Raw genomic sequence first — 22,116 nt, forward strand, 5'->3', positions numbered from 1 at the left:
GCCATGCCCCCAGTGGGTGTGTTTAACTCGGGTCCCTCCCGGCTCACGTAACGGTTCATTTCGGGAGCTGGCGTGAGGTGACCCACAGCAAAACTGTCGGGGAACTCTAAGGTATACGGTACTTCTTCCTGAGCCATTTGCGTAAGCTCTTGCTGCATTGTGGAAATCTTAACAGTGCACTCCTCTAATGCTTTAGACAATGAATCTCTGTCCTTCACTGTACATTCTAATTGTAGTGAGACTGTCTCCTGCTTTTCTTTTAACACCGCCAACTCTAGCTTGGCTGCGTGCCAATTTTGAAACACAGACATAGATTGTTCTTGAGTGGCCACTAGCTCCCTGCGCAACTCACTCTGAACACCTTCTGAGACCTGTTTTAGCTCCCGATTTAATGTCCGCAACTTATCTGTTTCCCCAATCTGGTTGTGTAATGCACCCGTCACCCGAGAAAATTTCTCTTGCACCGCATCAAAAGACTCGAGGTACTGGGCAATTTCTTGCTTTAATGTGTGATTGAGTGCTTCACAATCAGTTAGGTCACACTGCAACGTTTTACACTTATCATACAGTGTCTGGCACTCCGTACAAATCTCTTCAGAGGAGTCAGGTGGGGCGGGGCTTACATTGGTCCCTGCTAAAGCAGATTTGGCAGTGTCTAAATCAACTCGTAATGCAGCTAACTCACTGTCTCGCTCCTGGACAGTTTTTCTAGTCTGGGACAAATGTAACTGCAACTCTGCTATGCGATCTGTTAGCGGTACAGATATCTGTCTTATCTCATTCATCAAAGAGTCCTTGACTGCCAAAAGAGACACGCCCAGTTCACAAAGCATCCATTGTGACAAATGCTGTTTCTCTTTTATAATTGTATTTAAAACCGTAGCATATGCTTCTGAGCTATTCGGTGACCTGCTACCAAATAAAGCACGTACAGACTCTACAGTAGGAGGAGTTGGTTTAGACTTGCTCTGAGAGAGTGGCAGTAGTATTTTAAGCACGCCCCTCTCCTGTTCACTCAGAAGAATTTCAGGCAATGTGCCAACAGTGCCGGTCGCCATTTTAAAGACTAAACACACCCTGCTTTCCTTCCTTAGAGAGTTAGATAAACAGTTTTTCTTTCTTTGGAGCTCAGAGTAATAAATCTGTCAACCAATTGCAGCAATAAAACACAGCTGTATAAACAAAAGTCTGCCGTCAGCTAGGGTGGAACTGCAGTTCGTGCAGAGAGAAACAGAAAGTCAAACCAGCTTTCTGAAAACACTCAGAAAAAGTTTTAACTTCTGCTGTCTTCCTGCCCTAACCATCCCGGACGAGCCCCCAATTTGTAGGGGATTATATATATGTTTTTGTAAGAGGCCAATTCCTACCTATGTACTCGCTTATGTCTAGGGGGCGTGGCCTCTGCCCAACATTAGCTGCATGGAAAATAACGGACAGACCAATGGAATATATTAGTTTATTTATACAGCGTTATATACAAAAATATAGAAAACTCTTATCAGCTTATAGCATTAGCAATTCCTGATTGCATGCACAATGGTACCAAAAATATAGAATAACTATGATTATCCTATTGGCTAAATCTGTAATGACAGATCACAATACCTAGATCCTAATGATTACCACACAAATCTTATACTAGGCTAACAGCAACTAGAGATCATAAATCCTGACGTCACACATCTGATGGGTCCGAGCACAGACTAATTATCTAACCCAGCCTGAAGGAAGTAAACTATGATCTCACCGTCCCGGTTTCCAGATCAGATTCCTTCCAATGCCTCAGCCGAAGGTCTCAGCGAGGTCCCACAAGCTCAGGTGATGCACTTGTCTTGATCAGCCACATATGATACAGACTCAGTATAGATCCTGTAGACAGCTGTAACCTGGGGAGAAGCTTTGCCAGGTATTATCAGTAAGTCTCTTAGGAAAATCAGGTGCTTGCAGAAATGCAAGTGTTATCTTCTTCTTTGCTTCTGTTCTTCTTCTTAGTTCTTCTCTCTTCTCTCTCCTCTCTGGAACTAGTCCTTCTGTTCCCGCTTCTCAGATCAATCCCTTTTCTGGGAGCCAATCAGAAATAATTCCCCCATGTACTCCCAGCATCTGTATGAAGCTTCCTTTGTCCGTCTTATCTCGTAAGCTCTCTCCCTGGGACAGGCATTCTCCCCCGATGCAGAGTGACCTTGGAGGTGGTGCAGGCTTCAGTAAATCTCTTACAAGCTGAAATGCTGCCTTCTGCACAGTGGGTAGCCAGACATATAGGTGAAAGGTTGCAGCGTCCATTTTGTCTGTAAAGGTGCTCTCATATGCACACAGGGTGGGTGAGATCACAGCAAATACTCCTACACTATTATCCCAGTTTAGGAGGTAATGTTTGGATTCTATTTGTATAGTCCATTCATAACTGTAGAACTGTTGCCAGAATAATACATGATCAATTTGGCCTCTTGTGGTAAATGTTCTACATTCTTGTTTCTGAAGCAAATTTTTATTCTGCCACTGTAAGGATAAGTTTAGTTTATAGTGGTCTGACCATGGTATGTGTGACCATTTTATATCTGTTAATCTAAGGGTGTGATCTGGAGCGAACTTGTGTGTAATACGGTCAAGTGCGTGCCCTTTAGCATGAGTTGGTTGGGTATTAGTCCCGTTAAATTCCCATAGTTGGAGAAAGTCTCTGCATTCTCGTACATTTTTCGCGTTTGGGTCTTCTAGATGCAAATTAATATCCCCTAATATAAGAAGATTGGAGCTAGATATACAGGTATTCGAAATGAAATCCGTGAAGAGTGGTTGGCATTCTTGCCAATTACCTGGTGGTCTATAAAACTAGATGGTCAAGTAAGTTATTATGATTAATTCTGACTGAGGCAATTTCTAATTGTGGGGTAATGGATTCAGCTGTAGTTGTTACGGTAAAATAGGATTTATAGATCAGCACAATATCTTCTCCTCTCTTACCATTTCTTGTCCAGTGAGTAATTTTGTAATCAGGAGGGCAAAAATCTAGAATTATTAGGTCATTGTAATCATGAATCCAGGTTTCACTGATGATTAAGAGATCAAGGTTATTATCATTAATCCAGTCATTTATAATAGTTGCTTTATTGACAACTGATCTGGCATTTGTGTAACCAATTTGAATTGTTTGAAAGGGATCAGTTGGGTTAGATTTTGTATTGATTAGCCTTAACTGTCTGTTTTCTTGTGGTGAGAATTAGTTATGTCCATTCTTTCCTTTGTTTTGATGTTCTTCATGTGAAGTAGTAATTCTATTATTTTGGTGGTTGTTGTTATTTGGCGATTTATATTATGTCTATGTCTAGATGGTCTATTAAGCAAGTAAATTGTAGGAATGTTGTTGGTTTCCGAAAGGGGAGTGGTAAGTATGTGGTGGATTAGGGAAAGGGAATAGATGATAAGGAGCAGTTTAGTAGTATTCATATTGAAGTTATTTCACTAAAGTTGAAGGATTCTTAGGATTTTTGTTAAAATGTCGACTGATTAACTCGGTTGCATGATATGTATTTCCAAATAAGTAGTTTAGACTAGGAGGAATCCAGGTATCTAATCACAGAAGTTGTAGAATTCTTAGGATGTTTTTTTATAGTGTCAACTATTAATTCGGGTGAATAATGTGTACTTCTATATAAGTAGATTAGTCTAGAAGGAATCCAGATATTCAATCCCTAAAGTTGGAGAATTCTTAGGACATTTAGAGTACATCATAAAGAAGAAATCCAAGTCTCCAAACACTAAAGTTGTAGAATTTTTAGGGTGTTTGATTAAACTGATGACTATTCGGTTGAGTGATGTGAATTTCCACATGAAACAAAATATTCATACATACAGAGTCCCGCCCTCGCGGAAAGAGGAAATGACGTCAGAAGGCGAGACTCAGAGGGAACGAACTCGAAGGGAAGGCTACAGACGAGCAGGGCTTTCATAGGAGCGACAGAGACTCGGTGGGTGCCTGGAGGGGGGGCAGGGGACAGAGGAGAATCACTGGGTGGGTACAGGGGGCCAGGGGACAGAGGAGAATTGCTGGGTGCTTTGGAGGGAGGCAGGGGAGAGAGTAGAATTGCTGGGTGGCTGGAGAGGGGGGGGGGCAGGGCAGAGGAGAATCGCTGGGTGGCTGGAGGGGGGCAGGGGAGAAGAGAGGAGGCAGTCTCACTCTCTCTCTGTCACACACACACTCGCACATTCACTCGCTTTCACACACAGTCACTGTCAAACACACTGTCAAACATACACACTCCGAGGGAAACCTTGCTAGCGCCCGTTTAATTTCTGTAAGAAACGGGCCTTTTTTTACTAGTGTGTGTGTGTGTATACATATATATATATATATATGTATATGTGGGTGTATATGTGTGTATGTGTGTATTTTATTTTCTTTTTTTTTCTTACATTTGTACCCTGCGCTTTCCCACTCATAGCAGGTTCAATGAGGCTTACATATTATACACAGGTAATTATTTGTACCTGGGGCAATGGAGGGTGTTTGTGCCTTTAGTGCCGCACCTCCAGAGTCTCTAATCATGGTCAGCACTACTTACACAATACAATCCTCTTATAGTAGATGACGGCAGAAAAAGACCTGCACGGTCCATCCAGTCTGCCCAAAAAGATAACTCATATTTGCTGCTTTTTGTGTATACCCTACTTTGATTTGTACCTGTGCTCATTCAGGGCACATACCAACCACCAGTCCCACCTCCCAACCACCGGCTCTGGCACAGACCGTATAAGTCTGCCCAGCACTATCCTCACCTCCCAACCACCGGCTCTGGCACAGATTGTACAAGTCTGTCCAGCACTATCCCTGCCTCCCAACCACCAGTCCCGCTGCCCACCACCGGCTCTGGCACAGACCGTATAAGTCTGCCCAGCCCTATCCCCGCCTCCCAACCACCAGCCCCGCCTCCCGATCTTGACTAAGCTCCTGAGGATCCATTCCTTCGGCACAGGATTCCTTTATGCTTATCCCACGCATGTTTGAATTCCGTTACCGTTTTCATTTCCACCACCTCCCGTGGGAGGCATTCCAAGCATCCACTACTCTCTCCGTGAAAAAATACTTCCTGACATTTTTCTTGAGTCTGCCCCCCTTCAATCTCATTTCATGTCCTCTCGTTCTACCACCTTCCCATCTCCGGAAAAGGTTCGTTTGCGGATTAATACCTTTCAAATATTTGAACGTCTGTATCATATCACCCCTGTTTCTCCTTTCCTCCAGAGTATACATGTTTAGTTCAGCAAGTCTCGCCTCATACGTCTTGTAACGCAAATCCCATACCATTCTCGTAGCTTTTCTTTGCACCGCTTCAATTCTTTTTACATCCTCAGTAAGATACGGCCTCCAAAACTGAACACAATACTCCAGGTGGGGCCTCACCAACGACTTATACAGGGGCATCAACACCCCCTTTCTTCTGCTGGTCACACCTCTCTTTATACAGCCTAACAACCTTCTAGCTACGACCACCGCCTTGTCACACTGTTTCGTTGCCTTCAAATCCTCAGATACTATCACCCCAAGATCCCTCTCTCCGCCTGTACCTATCAGACTCTCCCCGCCTAACACATACGTCTCCCGTGGATTTCTACTTCCTAAGTGCATTTCTTCGCATTGAATTTTAATTGCCAAACCTAGACCATTCTTCTAGCTTCCGTAGGTCCTTTTTCATGTTTTCCACTCCCTCCGGGGTGTCCACTCTGTTACAGATCTTAGTATCATTCGCAAATAGGCAAACTTTACCTTCTAACCCTTTGGCAATGTCACTCACAAATATATTGAACAGAATCGGCCCCAGCACCGATCCTTGAGGCACTCCACTTACTCACCTTTCGTTCCTCCGAGCGAATTCCATTCACCACCACTCTCTGGCGTCTGTCCATCAACCAGTTCCTAATCCAGTTCACCACTTCGGGTCCTATCTTCAGCCCATCCAGTTTATTTAAGAGCCTCCTGTGGGGAACCGTGTCAAAAGCTTTGCTGAAATCTAAGTAGATTACGTCCATAGTTCGTCCCTGATTCAATTCTCCTGTCACCCAATCAAAGAATTCAATGAGGTTCGTTTGGCACGATTTCCCTTTGGTAAATCCATGTTGTCTCGGATATTGCAACTTATTGGCTTCCAGGAAGTTCACTATCCTTTCGTTCAGCATCGCTTCCATTACTTTTCCAGTAACCGAAGTGAGGCTTACCGGCCTGTAGTTTCCAGCTTCTTCCCTATCACCACTTTTGTGAAGAGGGACCACATCCGCCGATCTCCAATCCCTCAGAACCTCTCCCGTCTCCAAGGATTTATTAAACAAATCTTTAAGAGGACCCGCCAGAACCTCTCTGAGCTCCCTCAATATCCTAGGGTGGATCCCATCTGGTCCCATGGCTTTGTCCACCTTTAGCTTTTCAAGTTGTTCATACACACTCTCTTCCGTGAACGGTGCTCTATCCACTTCAATCTCATTTGTACTTTTTGCAGTCCATCGCGGTCCTTCTCCCGGATTTTCTTCTGTGAAAACAGAACAGAAGTATCTATTTAGCAAATTTGCTTTTTCTTCATGATTGAGCAAGATATCTTAAGACATCAAAGAGATGCATAATAGGACTATTGCTGCCTGGCATAAAGCTATTGCTATGGGCTTCCAGAGATCTGTCTGTCAGGGAGATAGTGTTTGATCTAATTGTTCTAGGCAGAGAAAAGTTCTCTGCAAGTGTTATTTCCCTCATTGTGACAAGATAAAGTCAATCTCATTTGCTTTGAAATAGCCTTATACAAAAGATCTGGGAAAGACTTCTGTCTGTAGTATTCCCTGAGGCCTGATCTTGCTCAGTGAGAGAGATATTGTGGTCAATCAGGTTATTCACCTGACTTGGCAAGAGGGGGGGAGGTAGAGAGTGAAGTGACTTGCTATTCCAGCAAGCTTTCCCCTGTTTTTGGAAAGAGAAAAACCTCCATTTCTCCCTGTCCAAATATGAGGAATTTATTCTGTATATTAAATAATTGGAGGCCTTCCACCTCCTACAACAAGGGTTAAGTGACTTGCCCAGAGTCAGAAGGAGCTGCCTGTGCCTACAGTAATTATTTTCCTATAGCTAAATAGATTAAAAGCAACAGATCATTGATAGTAATATAAATTCATGTTCAAAAGAACTTTTTGGCAAACTCTGGTAGTGACAAGACAAATTTGGAAGGTTTAAAATCTGCTCCTACTGAATAAATACATTTTGTGTGGTCAAATTGTTACCCACCCAAAGTTTGCCTAAATAAAAACAGAGGAGGCTAGAGGTGTTCTGATGCAGAGCTAAACTTCATCTGGTCAGCGATGACATTTAGCATAAGCAGAGATATGTCTGATTAATCAAAAAGACTGTTATGTAGAAAACTGTATCCAAATATATTTATTTATTTATTGCATTTGTATCCCACATTTTCCCACCTCTTTGCAGGTTCAATGTGGCCTACAATACATCATGGAGAGTGAAAATAAGAAGAGGGTAAACATTTAGTATTACAAAAAGATTTTGGGTTGAATGGTAAAGGAATAGATGATTTTGCTGAAACAGAAGGCATTATTAACATTTCTAGATATATGTGGGAATTTCACATGTTTTGGTCTTTGTGGTATATCTTGTCGAAGAGATGGGTCTTTAGTAGTTTATGGAAGGTGGTCAGTTCATAGGTTGCTTTTAGGTTACGTGGCAATGCGTTCCAAAATTGCATGCTCATGTAGGAAAAAGTGGATGCGTGCATTAATTTTTATTTTAGACCTTTACAATTGGGGAAATGAAGATTAGGGAATGTGCGGGAAGATTTTTTGGCATTCCTGGATGGTAGGTCTGTCAGGTCTGACATGTAGGTTGGGGCATCGCCATGGATGATTTTATGTACTAGGGTACATACTTTGAACGTGATGCGTTCCTTAAATGGGAGCCAATGCAGTTTTTCTCGTAACGGTTTCGCACTTTCATATTTTGTTTTACCAAATATGAGTCTAGCTGCAGTTTTCTGGGCTGTTTGAAGTTTCTTGATTATTTGCTCTTTGCAGCCGGCGTATAGCGCGTTACAGTAGTCTAGGTGACTGAGCACCATTGATTGTACTAGGTTACGGAACACAGTCCTTGGGAAGAATGGCCTTACTCTTTTTAATTTCCACATTGAGTGGAACATCTTTTTGGCTGTGTTTTTCACATGATTCTCAAGTGTTAGGTGCCGATCAATGGTATCTCCAAGAATGTTCAGGGTTTCCGAAATTGGTAGGTTTACTTTGGTGTGTTGACGGTGGTAAATTTGCTCGTGTTGTGTTGAGAGGTGAGTATTAGGCATTGGGTTTTTTTCTGTGTTGAGTTTTAACTGAAAGGCATCTGCCCAGGAGTGCATGATATGTAGACTTTGGTTTATGTCATTGGAAGTTTCATTTAGGTCTTGTTTGAATGGGATGTAAATCGTTACATCATCAGCGTATATGTATGGGTTGAGGTTTTGTTTTGATAGTAGTTTGGCCAAGGGTATTATCATTAGGTCGAATATAGTCGGTGAGAGGGGGGATCCCTGTGGAACTCCACATTCAGGTGTCCATGCGGCTGATGTGATCGAATTAGATGTCGCTTGATATGAGCGTGTGGTTAGGAATCCTTTAAACCAGTTAAGAACATTGCCTCCGATACCGAAGTATTCAAGGATGTGTAGTAGGATTCCATGATCAAGCATGTCGAAGGTGCTTGACGTCGAATTGTAGAAGTAATATATTGTTGCCGGTTGCAATTGTTTGAATTTTGTCATGAGCGTAACTAATACTGTTTCAGTGCTGTGATTCCAATAAATCCCAGTGACTATCAAATAAAGTTACCTAGATAGCATTTTCTAGATATTCAGTGGGACTGTTTTGGATAACTTACCCCTTGCTGGCCTGCTCAGCATTGGACATTGTGGTGCTCAGGTGTAATGACATATTCAAAGTTAATTTACCAGTACGTTCTTTATTTTAGGCTCGGGTGGAAGCAAAGAAGGAACATGAAGGAGCAGTACTGCTACTAGAGGTAGGACAAAGGGATGCATTTTTAAATTATGACTTTTTTTGGGACACATAATGGATTCTGTTTTTTTGTTTTAGCTTTTGAGTGGTGGCTTTTTACAGATTTTGTTGTTACAAATATTGGAGTTTCTGATGAATGTGTATTTTCTGTTTGTATTAAAATATTTGTGAGGTAATTAGTGGCATAATATTTGTATAAAGTTGCTATCCTGGCAAAATTATTGTTTTATTTAACAGTATTCTAGTGAGTATCTATGACAAGAATTGCTGGAAATTTTGCTCAGAGTCGTCATATTATGGTCACTGTTGTTTTTATGTTCTCTAATCTGGGTTACACAATCTTATTGATAGTGGGGCTCCTTGACTTTCATTTCCTAGTGTTGGCTGCTGCTCCCTCTCCTTAATTTATTAAGCTGTTTCTGAAAGATAAACTTTTATGGTCTGCTGCTCTCCTTTTCTTCTTAACACTTTACTTTCCCAGTACATTCACCCTTTTTTTGTTTCCCTCATTCTCTTGGTCTGTCAATTATTGCTGCTCATCTTTTCTCTAACCCCATAAACATAGTGTGGGATGACACTGGGCACCTCCAGATTTATGCCCAGTTAATGTCCACGCTTTCTTCTAAGTTATACACAGATGCATGCTGCAGATCATTTTTTCAACTTGTGCTGTACACATTTGGTTAGATTTGTCAACCTCTCAATGTGTACTGGAGTGGATTACAGTACAATAAAATTTATAGCATAATGCTTTGCTTAAATTAAATCATTAGCAAAACACAAAAACCCCAAGGGAGGGAGAAAAATATACCATCACAAGAGAATCAATCCTGCTACAAAAAATATATTTGTTATACTGTTCCAAGGGGAGAGATCACGTGATGGACTGAGGAGAGAGGACGTGTTTGTTCTGCTCCCCATAACCCGACGCCCTCAACCGCCCCAAAACCTGCATTAAAAGCGGAAAGAACACAAACATTTAAGCGGAGGTTGACGAGCATATGGACCTGTATGTGATCCGGAGAACCTTGGTGATGCCCGGTAAAACTACCAAGAAAGAATCCGAAAAGCAGCGCAGAGTGGGAGAGGCCAAAATGGCGCCGAGCCCAACAACCCCAGCGGCCCCGACATTGTTTGTGGCCTCACACCTCCTGCAATTTACTGAAGCTGTGAAGGAGGCTATCGTACCCCACCTAGCGCAAATAACAGAAAAACTTGCCAGCCTCGAAACTATATTAGAAGATACAGCGAGGCGCACTGGGGAGTTGGAGGGACGAGTTGCTACATTGGAAAACATGGAACCCGCCCCGCAAGCCATGCTTCAACAGCTGCAACAAACAATAGCCCTGCAAGCGCAACAAATCGATGACCTGGAAAACAGGTCGAGGATATCAAACTTGGGAATCCCAGAATCGGTGCCAGATACCACTTTGACAACTCTACTGGAAAGGTGGATGCGGGCGGAATTTTCCCTTTCGGGCAGTGCGGGCCCATTATGCCTCGAGAGAAGCCCACAGGGTGGGCCGGAAAACAGGAGAAAGAAACTGCCCTCGAGTGGTAATCATCAAAGTGCACAACTTTATTTATAAGTCTGAGATTTTGCGGGGAGCACATCTTAAATGGGACACCCTGGAATACAAGGGGAGCAAAGTAAGAATTTTCCAAGATTATTCGTTGCTGGTGTAGGAGAAATGAAGAGCTTATGGACAAATCTGCAAGCGACTAGCGGAAAAGAAGCAAAGGTTCATGCTTAATTATCCAGCTCAACTATAAGTGATGTTGAATGGTACTTGGAAAATATTTACGTCGCCAGAAGAAGCAACAGAGAACTTGGGTGAATTGAGTGCTAGAGAACCGTTGGACACTTGAAACAGTATACATGAGCACTGGAGAACATACCATGGGCAAACGGGCATCACCCTGAGCTAACCAGGTATAATTCCTTTTATAGGAGGGAATTAGGTGAAATACGGGTCATGGGAGTTATAGGATTAGTTTAATATGAGTAATAGTGGGGACTTAGGTTGAGGGCTGGGGCCATCAATTCGATCTTATTCCACATTCAGGAGAATGGTGGGACAGTTTGGGGAAAGCAGGGAGAGGGGAGGGAAGGGAATAGGAGGGGACGAGGGGGATAAGGTTCCATAGAGTTCACGAGCAGAGGGGAAGGAGTAGAGGCAGAAGGGAATGTAGGGGGAATAGGTGGAGCTGAGCGCCCGGACCCCACAATGTTAAGTACAGTTAGAGAAGGAGAATATTATCATGGCAGTATGACCCAACCTAAAACAACAAGATTTATAACATGGAACGTGGGGGGGGGGGGGGGGGGGGTTCTCATCACCAATTAAACGAAACAAAATCCTAACAGCACTCAAAAGGCACAAGGCAGATGTAGCCTGTTTGCAAGAGACACGGCTCACAGCAGAGGAGCACCAGAAATTAACCAGAGATTGAGTGGGGGAGGTGTATGCAGCGTCATCAGATGGAAGACATGGAGGAGTAGCTATTCTAGTACGGAAGGGCCTGGCAGCTAAATTGAAACTGCTAGTACAGGATCCTCAAGGCCGCTATGTGTTAGTGTGCATGTGGCTTCAAAGCTTGGATTTATTGGTAGTGGCAGTGTATGGGCCCAATACCTATGACCAAAGATTTTACCAAGAATTAATACAGCACTGTAATCAATACCCTAATTTACAGCGATTGATAATGGGAGATTTAAACATGGTGGCAGACCCCCAGTTAGACTGCTCAGAACCGCGGAAGGCTCATAGGGGGGGCCCCAGAGCTAGAGCACTCTCGCGCCATGCCATGGTATGGATAGATTTGGAAGCAGGGAAGTTCTGTCAGGGCCAAGCAGGATGGAGATTCCCAAATTATTTATTTATAGCATTTGTATCCCACATTACCCCACCTATTTGCAGGCTCAATTTGGCTTACATAGTTTTATTATGACAATAACATTATAGGTTATCAGATACAATTAGTGATGTGTAGAGCTTGTGTAAGGGGGAAAAGAGGGAAGTGATTAGGCGGGTAAGTATAAAAGGTGGACTTTCATAACTGAGTTGGATGATGATGTAGGTTAGTGCAGGTATGGGTTCTCTTTGTAGGCCTTGTTGAAGAAATAAGTCTTTAGAGATTTGCGGAAGTTATTTGTTTCGTCAGTTGATTTCAGGTCTGTAGGCAATGCATTCCATAGCTGTGTGCTCATGTAAGAGAAGGAGGTGGCATGCATCAGCTTGAATTTTAGTCCTTTATAGCTGGGGAAGTGCAAGTTGAGAAATTGGCGGGATGTTCTTTTGGCATTTCTTGGAGGTAGGTCCACGAGGTTTAGCATGTAGATTGGGGCGTCTGCGTGAAGGATTTTGTGTACAATCGTGCAGATCTTGAATGCAATGTGTTCCTTGAGTGGGAGCCAGTGAAGTTTCTCTCTTAGGGGTTTTGCACTTTCATATTTGGTTTTTCCCAAAATCAGTCTGGCGGCAGTATTCTGGGCTGTTTGGAGTTTTTTGATGGTCTGTTCTTTGCATCCGGCGTATAGTGCGTTACAGTAGTCCAGATGGCTTATTACCATTGACTGTACCAGGGTATGGAAGATGTATCTCGGGAAGAAAGGTTTTACTCTTTTAAGTTTCCACATGGTATAGAACATCATTTTCGTCATGTTTTTCACGTGTGTGTCAAGCGTGAGGTTTCAATCAATAGTAACTGCAAGAATTTTCAAGTTTTGTGAGACAGGAAGAGAGCAGTATGGTGTGGTTATGGTGGAGAAGTTTTTTGTGTTATGTTGAGAGGTGAGTACCAGACATTGTGTTTTATCTGCATTAAGTTTTAGTTGGAATGCATCTGCCCAGGTGTGCATGATATGGAGGCTTTGGTTGATTTAATTTAAATCATGCTTGAACGGGATGTAGATTGTGACGTCGTCTGCATATATGTAAGGATTAAGGCCTTGATTGGCTAGAAGTTTGCCTAAAGGTATCATCATTAGATTGAATAAAGTTGGTGAGAGGGGGGATCCTTGGGGAACTCCACATTCAGGTGTCCATGGGGGTAATCTGTCTGCGTATGTTGTTACTTGATATGATCTTGTGGTCAGGAATCCTTTGAACAATTTGAGAACTGTGCCTTCTTCTCCGGAGTATTCTAGTATATGTAATAATATTTCATGATTAACCATGTCAAAGGCACTGGACATGTCGAATTGTAGTAGGAGTATGTTGTTGCCCGTAGCAATTGCTTGTTTGAATGAGTTCATTGCGGACACTAGAACAGTTTCAGTGCTGTGATTTGACCTAAATCCTGATTGGGACTCGTGTAGAATTGAGTGTTTATTTAGGTATTCAGTTAGTTGTTTCGTCACTATGCCTTCCATGAGTTTGGCTATGAGCGGGATGGATGCTACTGGGCGATAGTTGGTTAGGTCCATTGTACTTGGCGGCAGATGCAGACTTTAAAGCATATGTGAATAGGAAATGGGAGGATTTTGCCAGGTATAACAAACAGCATGAGCATAATTCTGAGTTGTATTGGACAACAGCAAAAGCGGTACTGAGAGGTGATATAATAGCATATGTCTGTGCAAGGAAAAGAGAACTCACAGCAGCTATAGTGCGTCTAGAGGCACGGGCAAGGAGAGCTAAATGGCAATATACCTAAACACCAACTAAGGAGCATAGGGAGAAGTTACAAACTGCACAGGTGGCACTTAACAGGGTCGCTTTACTCATATTACCCCTCTCCTCAGGTCGCTTCACTGGCTCCCTATCCGTTTTCGCATCCTGTTCAAGCTTCTTCTGCTGACCTATAAATGTATTCACTCTGCTGCCCCCCAGTATCTCTCCACACTTGTCCTTCCTTACACCCCTTCCCGTGCTCTCCTTTCCATGGATAAATCCTTCTTATCTGTTCCCTTCTCCACTACTGCCAACTCCAGGCTTCGCTTCTTCTGTCGTGCTGCACCCTATGCCTGGAATAGACTTCCTGAGCCCCTACGTCTTACCTCATCCTTGACCATCTTTAAATCTAGTCTAAAAGCCCACCTCTTTGATATTGCTTTTGAGTTGTAACCACTTGCCTCCACCTACCCTCCTCTCCTCTTTCCTCTACAAATTAATTGCTTTGCTTGCTTTATTTTTGTCTATTAGATTGTAAGCTCTTTGAGCAGGGACTGTCTTTCTTCTATGTTTGTGCAGCACTGCGTACGCTTTGTAGCGCTATATAAATGCTAAATAGTAGTAGTAGTAGTTAACTCCTTGCTACAGGAAAGGGCACTTAAAGGGGCTATATATTATAAGTACAGGCTGCAAAGATTTGGAAACAAAACAGGGACCTTGCTTGCCCGAGTGTTCAAAACATGGGGAGGGAATAGAGTGATTTCAGCTATGAAAGACTAGAGAGGTCAAATACATACAAAAAGTGAAAAAATAGCAAAAATATTCTGAGAACATTTCAGTCAAATATACCAAAAATATAACAAAATAGATAAAGGCTCCCTCATCAGCTACTTAGCAGCATCAAAGATTCCAAAATTCCCTCCCTTGGCATTACAGGCTCTTAATGGGTCAATCACTGGCAAAGAACTCCATGACACCATTAAATCCTTGCCGTTTCACTCTGCCCCAGGCCCAGATGAATTAACGGGTGAGTTTTATAGTATGCTACCTCAGAAAGCATTGCAAGCGCTGCATGCATGCAGTACAGACAGGCAGGTTTCCCCAACATAATAACATGGCATTGATAACTCTACTGCCTAAGCCAGGAAAAGCAGGGGATAAACCTGAAGATTACAGACCCATCTCGCTTTTGAATGTTGATATAAAAATACTAGCAAAAATACTAGCCTCTAGGTTGGCTAAATATTTACCAGATATAATAGGACCTGAGGAAGTGGGATTTGTGAAAGGCAGACACACCTCCTCTAATGTACGCAAACTGCTGATGGTAATGAGCTATAGTCAAGTTAACCAAATACCAGCCATCCTCCTAAGCCTGGACGCCGAAAAGGCATTTGACAAAATAGGATGGGAGTTTCTGTTTGGAGTGTTACAATATATAGGGCTAGATGGCTGGTATCTACAGGCCTTGCAAACACTATACGCTAAACCCACTGCATCTGTATTGATTAATGGAATGCGAACAGAGTATATAGATATAGGGCGGGGGACTCGTCATGGATGCCCCCTTTCGCCCTTACTGTTTTTGCTGTCTATTGAACAGCTGCTTTGCACTCTAAAGAACGATGAACAGATAATGGGCCTGGAGGTGGGTGGAGAAGTAGTGCAGACTTTGGCATTTGCAGACGATTTGTTGATGGTGATGAGAGATCCCTAGAACTCACTGAGGCAGCTTTGGATGCGGATAGAACAATATAGTGCCCTTTCGGGGTTCAAAATCAATGCGCATAAATCACATTGACTAACTGTATTTCCCGGGGTGGGTGACACAGGGTTAGAGGAGCTGGGAGTGAAGGAATCTGAAGAAACGATTAAGTATTTGGGAGTCCAAATCCCCCATAACCTAGCTCAAGTGTGTGCCCAGAATGTGAACAAGCTACTGGAGGACATGGCAGACAAATTAAAGTTGTGGCAACCTCTCCCACATTGAGCCTGCAAAGAGGTGGGATAATATGGGATACAAATGCAATAAATATATAAATTACTTGGCAGAATAGCATTATACAACATGATGATCGTGCCCAGATGGTCGTATGTATTTCCAACACTCCCACTCTACCTTCCAAGGAAAGTGGAACGGCAAATAAATAAAATATTGCAGAAATTCCTTTGGAAGGGAAAGAAAGTGAAAATTGCTCTGCGAATTCTGCAGATCCCAAGAGAATATGGGGGCTTGGGCTTCCTGAGTTTGAGATATTTGACGGTAGCCTGTGGAATTAGACATTTAAATGACTGATTTTGACAGACAAGTGAATACTCAGCTACACATATGGAACTAAATCTGTTTGGCCCAGAAAATTTTACAGGATTCCTGCATGGCAGCAAGCACCACTCTCCAGAAGTCCTGCAGAGATCGCATATTTTACCTACGATGAGAATGGTGTGGAAGTGGATCTGTCGTATGCATGGTTTCCCACCGAAAGCTACCCCTTATTTATCAATTTGTGGCAATCCAGGGTTTGAACCTGGGAGCAGTTATGCAGCATTTAAGAAACGGAAAGAAAAGGGGATAGAATACCTGCATCATGTGCTCACAGATGAAGGACAGATAAGAACATTTTCAGAATTAAGAGCCCAGTACAAAATAAGCTCAACAGACTATTTCCATTACTATCAGTTAAGACACTATCCGCCTCATAATCGAAAGTGATGGGCACACAGATTTCGACCTAAATCAGGAGATGGGCACCCATCTTGCATTGGCGCCCAAATCGGTATAATCGAAAGCCGATTTTGGGCGCTTTCAACTGCACTCCGTCGCAGAGACGAACAAAGTTGACGGGGGCGTGTCAGGCGTGGTGAAGGCGGGGCTGGGGCGTGGTTATCGGCTGAGGAGAGATGGGCGCCTTCGACTGATAATCGAAAAAATGGGCGGTTTTAGCGTGAATTTAGGTCACTTTTTTTGGACCCTTTTTTCTCACGAACAAGTCCCAAAAAAGTGCCCTAAATGACCAGATGACCACCGGAGGGAATCGGGGATGACTTCCCCTGACTCCCCCAGTGGTCACTAACCCCCTCCCACCCAAAAAAAAAAAAAACTTTAAAAACTTTTTTTTGCCAGCCTGTATGCCAGCCTCAAATGTCATACCCAGCTCCCTGACAGCAGTATGCAGGTCTATGGAGCAGTTGTTAGTAGGTGCAGTGGACTTCAGCCAGGTGGACCCAGGCCCATCCCCCCCTTACCTGTTACACTTGTGGTGCTTAATGCTGAGCCCTCCAAAAACCCCCAAAACCCACTGACCCACATGAAGGTGCCCCCCTTCACCCCTTAGGGCTATGGTAATGGTGTGGACTTGTGGGCAGTGGGTTTTGGGGGGGGATTTGGGGGGGCTTAGCACACAAGGGAAGGGTGCTATGCACCTGAGTGCTCTTTCAAGGTTTTTTTTAACATTTGTAACAGTGCCCCCTAGGGTGCCCAGTTGGTGTCCTGGCATTTGAGAGGGACCAATGCACTATGAATCCTGGCCCCTCCCACGACCAAATGCCTTGGGTTTGTTTGTTTTTGAGCTGGGCGCCTTCGGTTTCCATTATCGCTGAAAACCGCGGGCGCCCATCTCAAATCCGCCCAAATCCTAGGCATTTGGCCAGTTTCAACCGTATTTCCAAAAGAAAAGATGGACGCCCATCTTTTTCGAAAATACACTATGGACCGCCCCTTCTTGTAGACACTCCTGGAGATGGGCGTCCTTAGAGATGGGCAGCCCGTTTCGATTATGCCCCTACACGTATCTTATTTGCCCTGGACAGACCTCACAGAGGATGTGAGGGAAGAACTGGCATCTGCCATATCGCTGGGGGCGCAATTGAAAGTACCAATGGCCTTCCATCATCGCCACATCCGAGATACGATGCCAGAACCTGATTATGCGGGATATGTGGCAAAATGGAGTCAAGATTTGGGCCGCCAGATCACGGAGACTATGTTCAAGGACCATGTGCGGATACTCTTTCAGACTACAAAACTGGCAGATCATTTGGAAATACAATATAAGTTTGCACTAAGGATTTATGTGGCACCCAGAAGAGCGTTCCATATGGGAGCCTCGCCGGATGGACCATGTGGGAAGTGTCATCATGAAGGGGCCACATTGGCTCATATGTTTTGGATTTGTCCCAAAGTAGCATGGTTTTGGAAAAGTATAATATGACAAGTAACAGTGCTCTGGTCTCGGAGATGGAACTATGATCCAAAGTTACTTTTTGGTCATCCAGGGCTCAGCAAGCCAACTCCAAAAGGACTTACAGATTTTGTAAAAAGAGCTACAGTGGTAGCAAAAAAAGCAATTTTACAGGAGTGGCTTGGGAGTATACCACCATCATTGCAATACCGGAGAACTCAAATGCTCATGCTTTTACGTACAGAACATTTGGAACTGAGAAAGCAGCCTAAATTAAGGCAGCAATTTGAAAGCAGATGGGCACCCTTTTGGGAAACTTTGACCCCCACAGCTCGGAGCCAGATACTGAACCTATATAACCCTAGATGCTGATGCTTCTGTAGCCTCTACTTGTTATTGGACATATAAGGGGAGGGAAGGGAGGGTTTGGGGAAGAGAAGAGATAGGGATAGGGAGGGAAGGGAGAGTAGTTAAGGGGGGGGGGGGATAAAATATAAAACTGTTGTCATGGCGAAATAATTGTAGAAACATTTATGCAATTGATTATGCAAATGTTAATAAAAATGATTGAAACATAAGGTTCCAAGGGACCTGTACTAAAAATTCAATAAACTTTTTATCTAGATACATTTTTTTGAAAGGTAAAGGAGAATTCAGTACAGCTGAGCTTCTCAGTGAGTAAAGCTGAAATTTTCGGCTCACTTAAAAAGCTCTGTATATCATTAATCTAGTTATTTCCCTCCTATATCTTTATTATTTTTTTTATCAAACAGTGATAGTGAACAACTAAACAGGTCCACAGGGAATCTAATAAGCATAAAAATCCAGTGTCCATTGACTGGAAAAACTTTTAAGGTAATAATCATCAATATTCAAAATTGAAGATAATACAGCACTGGTATTCCCAAAGAGCAGTCAGAAGCATTACTTATCTCAGTGCTTTAAGCAAAAATTTTGCTTCTCTCTGCTCCAAGACATCCAACAGAGAACCCTGTTTCTGAACTCTTTCGTCAGGAACGCCAGTGTTGTATTACTCAGGAACTAGCAACAGATCTTCCAGAATTTAGATAAAATGTTTATTGAATTTTTAGTCACTTAGAACCTTATAATAAATACATTTTTTTTAGCGGAATTGATTCTCTCTTGTGACTTGCTTAAAATAATCCAGATAACTAACACACACAGGCTTGACCATGAGCAATTAGTAATTAATATACATAAAATTCTTAACCCATGAATGCCTCCTGAAAAAGCCAGGTTCTTATCTTGCAAGAGCAGTCCAGATCAATGAGTAATATCTTTTTCCAAGCAGATGGAGGCAGATATTACCAGGAACCAATCAGTGTCCAGTCCAATGTCACCCATTAGTATTTAACTCATATGCTGGATGCTGGAGCCTAGTTGCCCAGACTGAGGCCAAAACTGACCGGCCGATCGGACGCAGAGTCTCCGTAAGGCACATCGTGCTGTTGATTTGCGTCGCGATCATCCCACGGAGTAGCGAGAGGCAATCAAGCCTCTCACCACAGGGGTCAACACGTGGCCGGTTCAGTTGTGATCGCACATCCGGCACTTAACACTGACCCGCCAACCGCCCGGAACGCTGATACGAGGACCTCCACCGATGAGGAACCATGCGGCCAGGCGCCGGCTTCCCTCCTTATCCGCCAACCCACCGACCCTCTGACGACGGCGGTGCGAGTGGAGCAGAGGCCTGCGATACTGCTGAGAAGAGAAGAGGATGAAAGCCTGACCGCGCCCCCGCCAGTAGCCAGCAACGACCAGCGAAGGCCAGCCAGCGCTACCTCACAGGCAGGACAGTGGAGACAGCGGCGGCGGAACCACGTGGCAGGGCGCCAGCTTGCCTCCTCATCCGCCATCCCACTGACCCTCTGATGACGGCGGTGTGAAAGGAGCCAAGGCTGGCGAAACTGCCGAGACAAGAGGAGAATGTGAGCTGAGGGTGCTCCCGCCGGTGACCATCGTCAACCAGTGAAGCCCAACCAGCGGCACCTCGCGACCGAGATAGCGGAGACGGCGCGGGAGCTATTAACGGATGCAATTCTGAATGTATGATAACTTCTTTTGCTGTAGCAATATCAATAAACTACTTTCCTGCCTCTTTCTCTTCACCCTTCGATTGGAAATTGTCTGGGCACCACAGTCGTGCTAACTCAACCCCTTCAGCTCTGGAAACTCCCACTTCAAGTTCAGCTTTAACTGATCTCCGTAATATACAGAGTCAAGAGATCAAGGAATGCTGCTAATGCCGTAAGTGACGATCTACCTTGTTAAGCTTCCTCTTAAACTAAAATATATATGGTAATAACTGAAAAGACAAGTTACGTAAGACAGATGTTCCTATAAACCAAGTTTCCTAGTAGGTCAATTCCATCTGCATGCAGGGTCACTCTGCATCTACAGAGCAACCCTGCTCACTGGAGCCATAAGTGACAATTTACTTTGTTAAACTTCCTCTTAAATTAAAAGACCTTTATAAAGCATATAAGGAAATGACTGAAAAAGACAATTTATACATGGTCCACCTGTCCTACTTCGCCTTACTCTAAGGCTCAGACAGACGTTCCTTTAAGCCAAGTTCCCTAGTGATATTAATCCCATCTGCTTCCACAGGGTGACCCTGCACATAGTAGCCAGCCTACTACCCGATCATATAACAGCTCAAAGTGAAATAACACCAAAATCATCACCACCAAACTACTCCTAATAATCTACACACTATCCCTAATTCACCACACACTAACCACCCCCCTCACAGACACCAACAACATACCCACAATACATACACTCTACAGACTACCCAGATACAATACACCTCACCAGAATAATAACAGCCAAAACAATGGAAGAACTACCATACGTGGACAAAATCACTACAAAGGAAAGAAAGGTCACAATAAACCTACACTACAGGTGAACAGACAACTTACAAAAATGAACACAACCACCAACGCAACGGACCCCTACCAAACAATTCAAGTGGGATACATAAACGCCAGATCAGTAGTCAACAAAGCAACAATAATAACAGACTGGATCACGTCAGACAATCTCAATCTACTATTCATCAGCGAAACCTGGATCCACGATCACAAGGACCCCATAATTTTAGAATTTTGCTCCCCAGGCTACAAAATCAGTCACTGGACAAAGAAAGAAAAAAGAGGAGGAGGCATAGCACTAATCTATAGATCTCACTTCACCGTAACAACAACAGCCGAGTGTATAACACCAAAACTTGAAATCGCTTCCGAATTCACCGTACTACTCTGCTTCACCAACTAAACGTCTTGTTTTCTCCGAGGACAAGCAGACTGCTTGTTCTCACATATGGGTGACGTCCACGGCAGCCCCAGGTCCGGAAAAATCTTCCTAGCAAGAAAAGTTGGTAAAGCCCCCGAGTGCGCGGCCATCTTCCCGCCCGTTGCGCAAGGGTCCCGCTTCAGTCTTCTTTTTTCTGCGGTCAAGAGTGGCTGTTTACGGCGCTTCTGTGCCTCAGAAAAGAAGAGCCTTCGTTTTTTAGCCAGCTTAAGCTGGTTTTTCTTCTCGTTTGTGCTCGGGAACGAGCTGTTTTTCCCTTAGTTTCTTAGTTTTGCCCTCAAGTTTCCTTTCGTCATCGTCGTGTGCGGCCATTTTGGCTGACCGTACGGGTTTTCTCCCTTTTTTGTGCCTTTCCTTTTGCACCATCGCGAATTTTGATTTCGCCGCCGCTATTTTTCTGTCGATGACATCGAGGCTCGCCAGCAGCTTCAAAAAGTGCACTCGGTGCAACCGGGCAATCTCAGGAACCGACCCTCACGTGTGGTGTATCCAGTGCCTTGGCCCGACCATCGCCCAGATGCATGTGAGTTGTGTCTTAGCCTTAAAAAGCGGCCACAAGTGTCGAGACAAGCTCAACAGGAACGCCTGTTTGGAGCTTTGCCTGGTACTTCGACGTCGACAGAGGTACCGAGGTCGGCGGTAGCGGTCGGCACCGGAGAGTGCATCGACCTCGGGAGCGCAGGTAATGGCTGTCCAGAGACCATCACATGCTGGCAGCAGTGAACCATTGAGTGGGTCTCCACCTGCCTCGAGGGCTCCTGCGGTACAGGCCCATCATGACCGACCCCTTTCGGACCTGACCCCGAGGAGGCGTTTTTGATTTCCACTTCCTCCTCGTCGGTACCAAGGGGTGCCGGTGACGTACCTCGAGCGAGGACAAAGAAGCACCGTCATCAGTCCCCTTCTCGTCACGGTACCAAGAGCTCCAGTGAGTCGAC

The 22,116-nt window shown here is 44.0% G+C and overlaps 1 protein-coding gene across 1 annotated transcript in view; it reads left to right on the forward strand.

Annotated features, from left to right (window-relative positions):
* TSPOAP1 (TSPO associated protein 1) overlaps positions 1 to 22,116 on the forward strand; it is an 864,237-nt gene that overhangs the window by 301,869 nt on the left and 540,252 nt on the right. Inside the window, exon 9 of the mRNA XM_030186055.1 lies at positions 8,996 to 9,046. Coding sequence (XP_030041915.1) covers positions 8,996 to 9,046 — 51 coding nt within the window. The remainder of the gene's footprint in view (positions 1 to 8,995; positions 9,047 to 22,116) is intronic.

Source organism: Microcaecilia unicolor, chromosome 13 (assembly GCF_901765095.1).
Source record: "Microcaecilia unicolor chromosome 13, aMicUni1.1, whole genome shotgun sequence".
Lineage (NCBI taxonomy): Eukaryota > Metazoa > Chordata > Amphibia > Gymnophiona > Siphonopidae > Microcaecilia > Microcaecilia unicolor.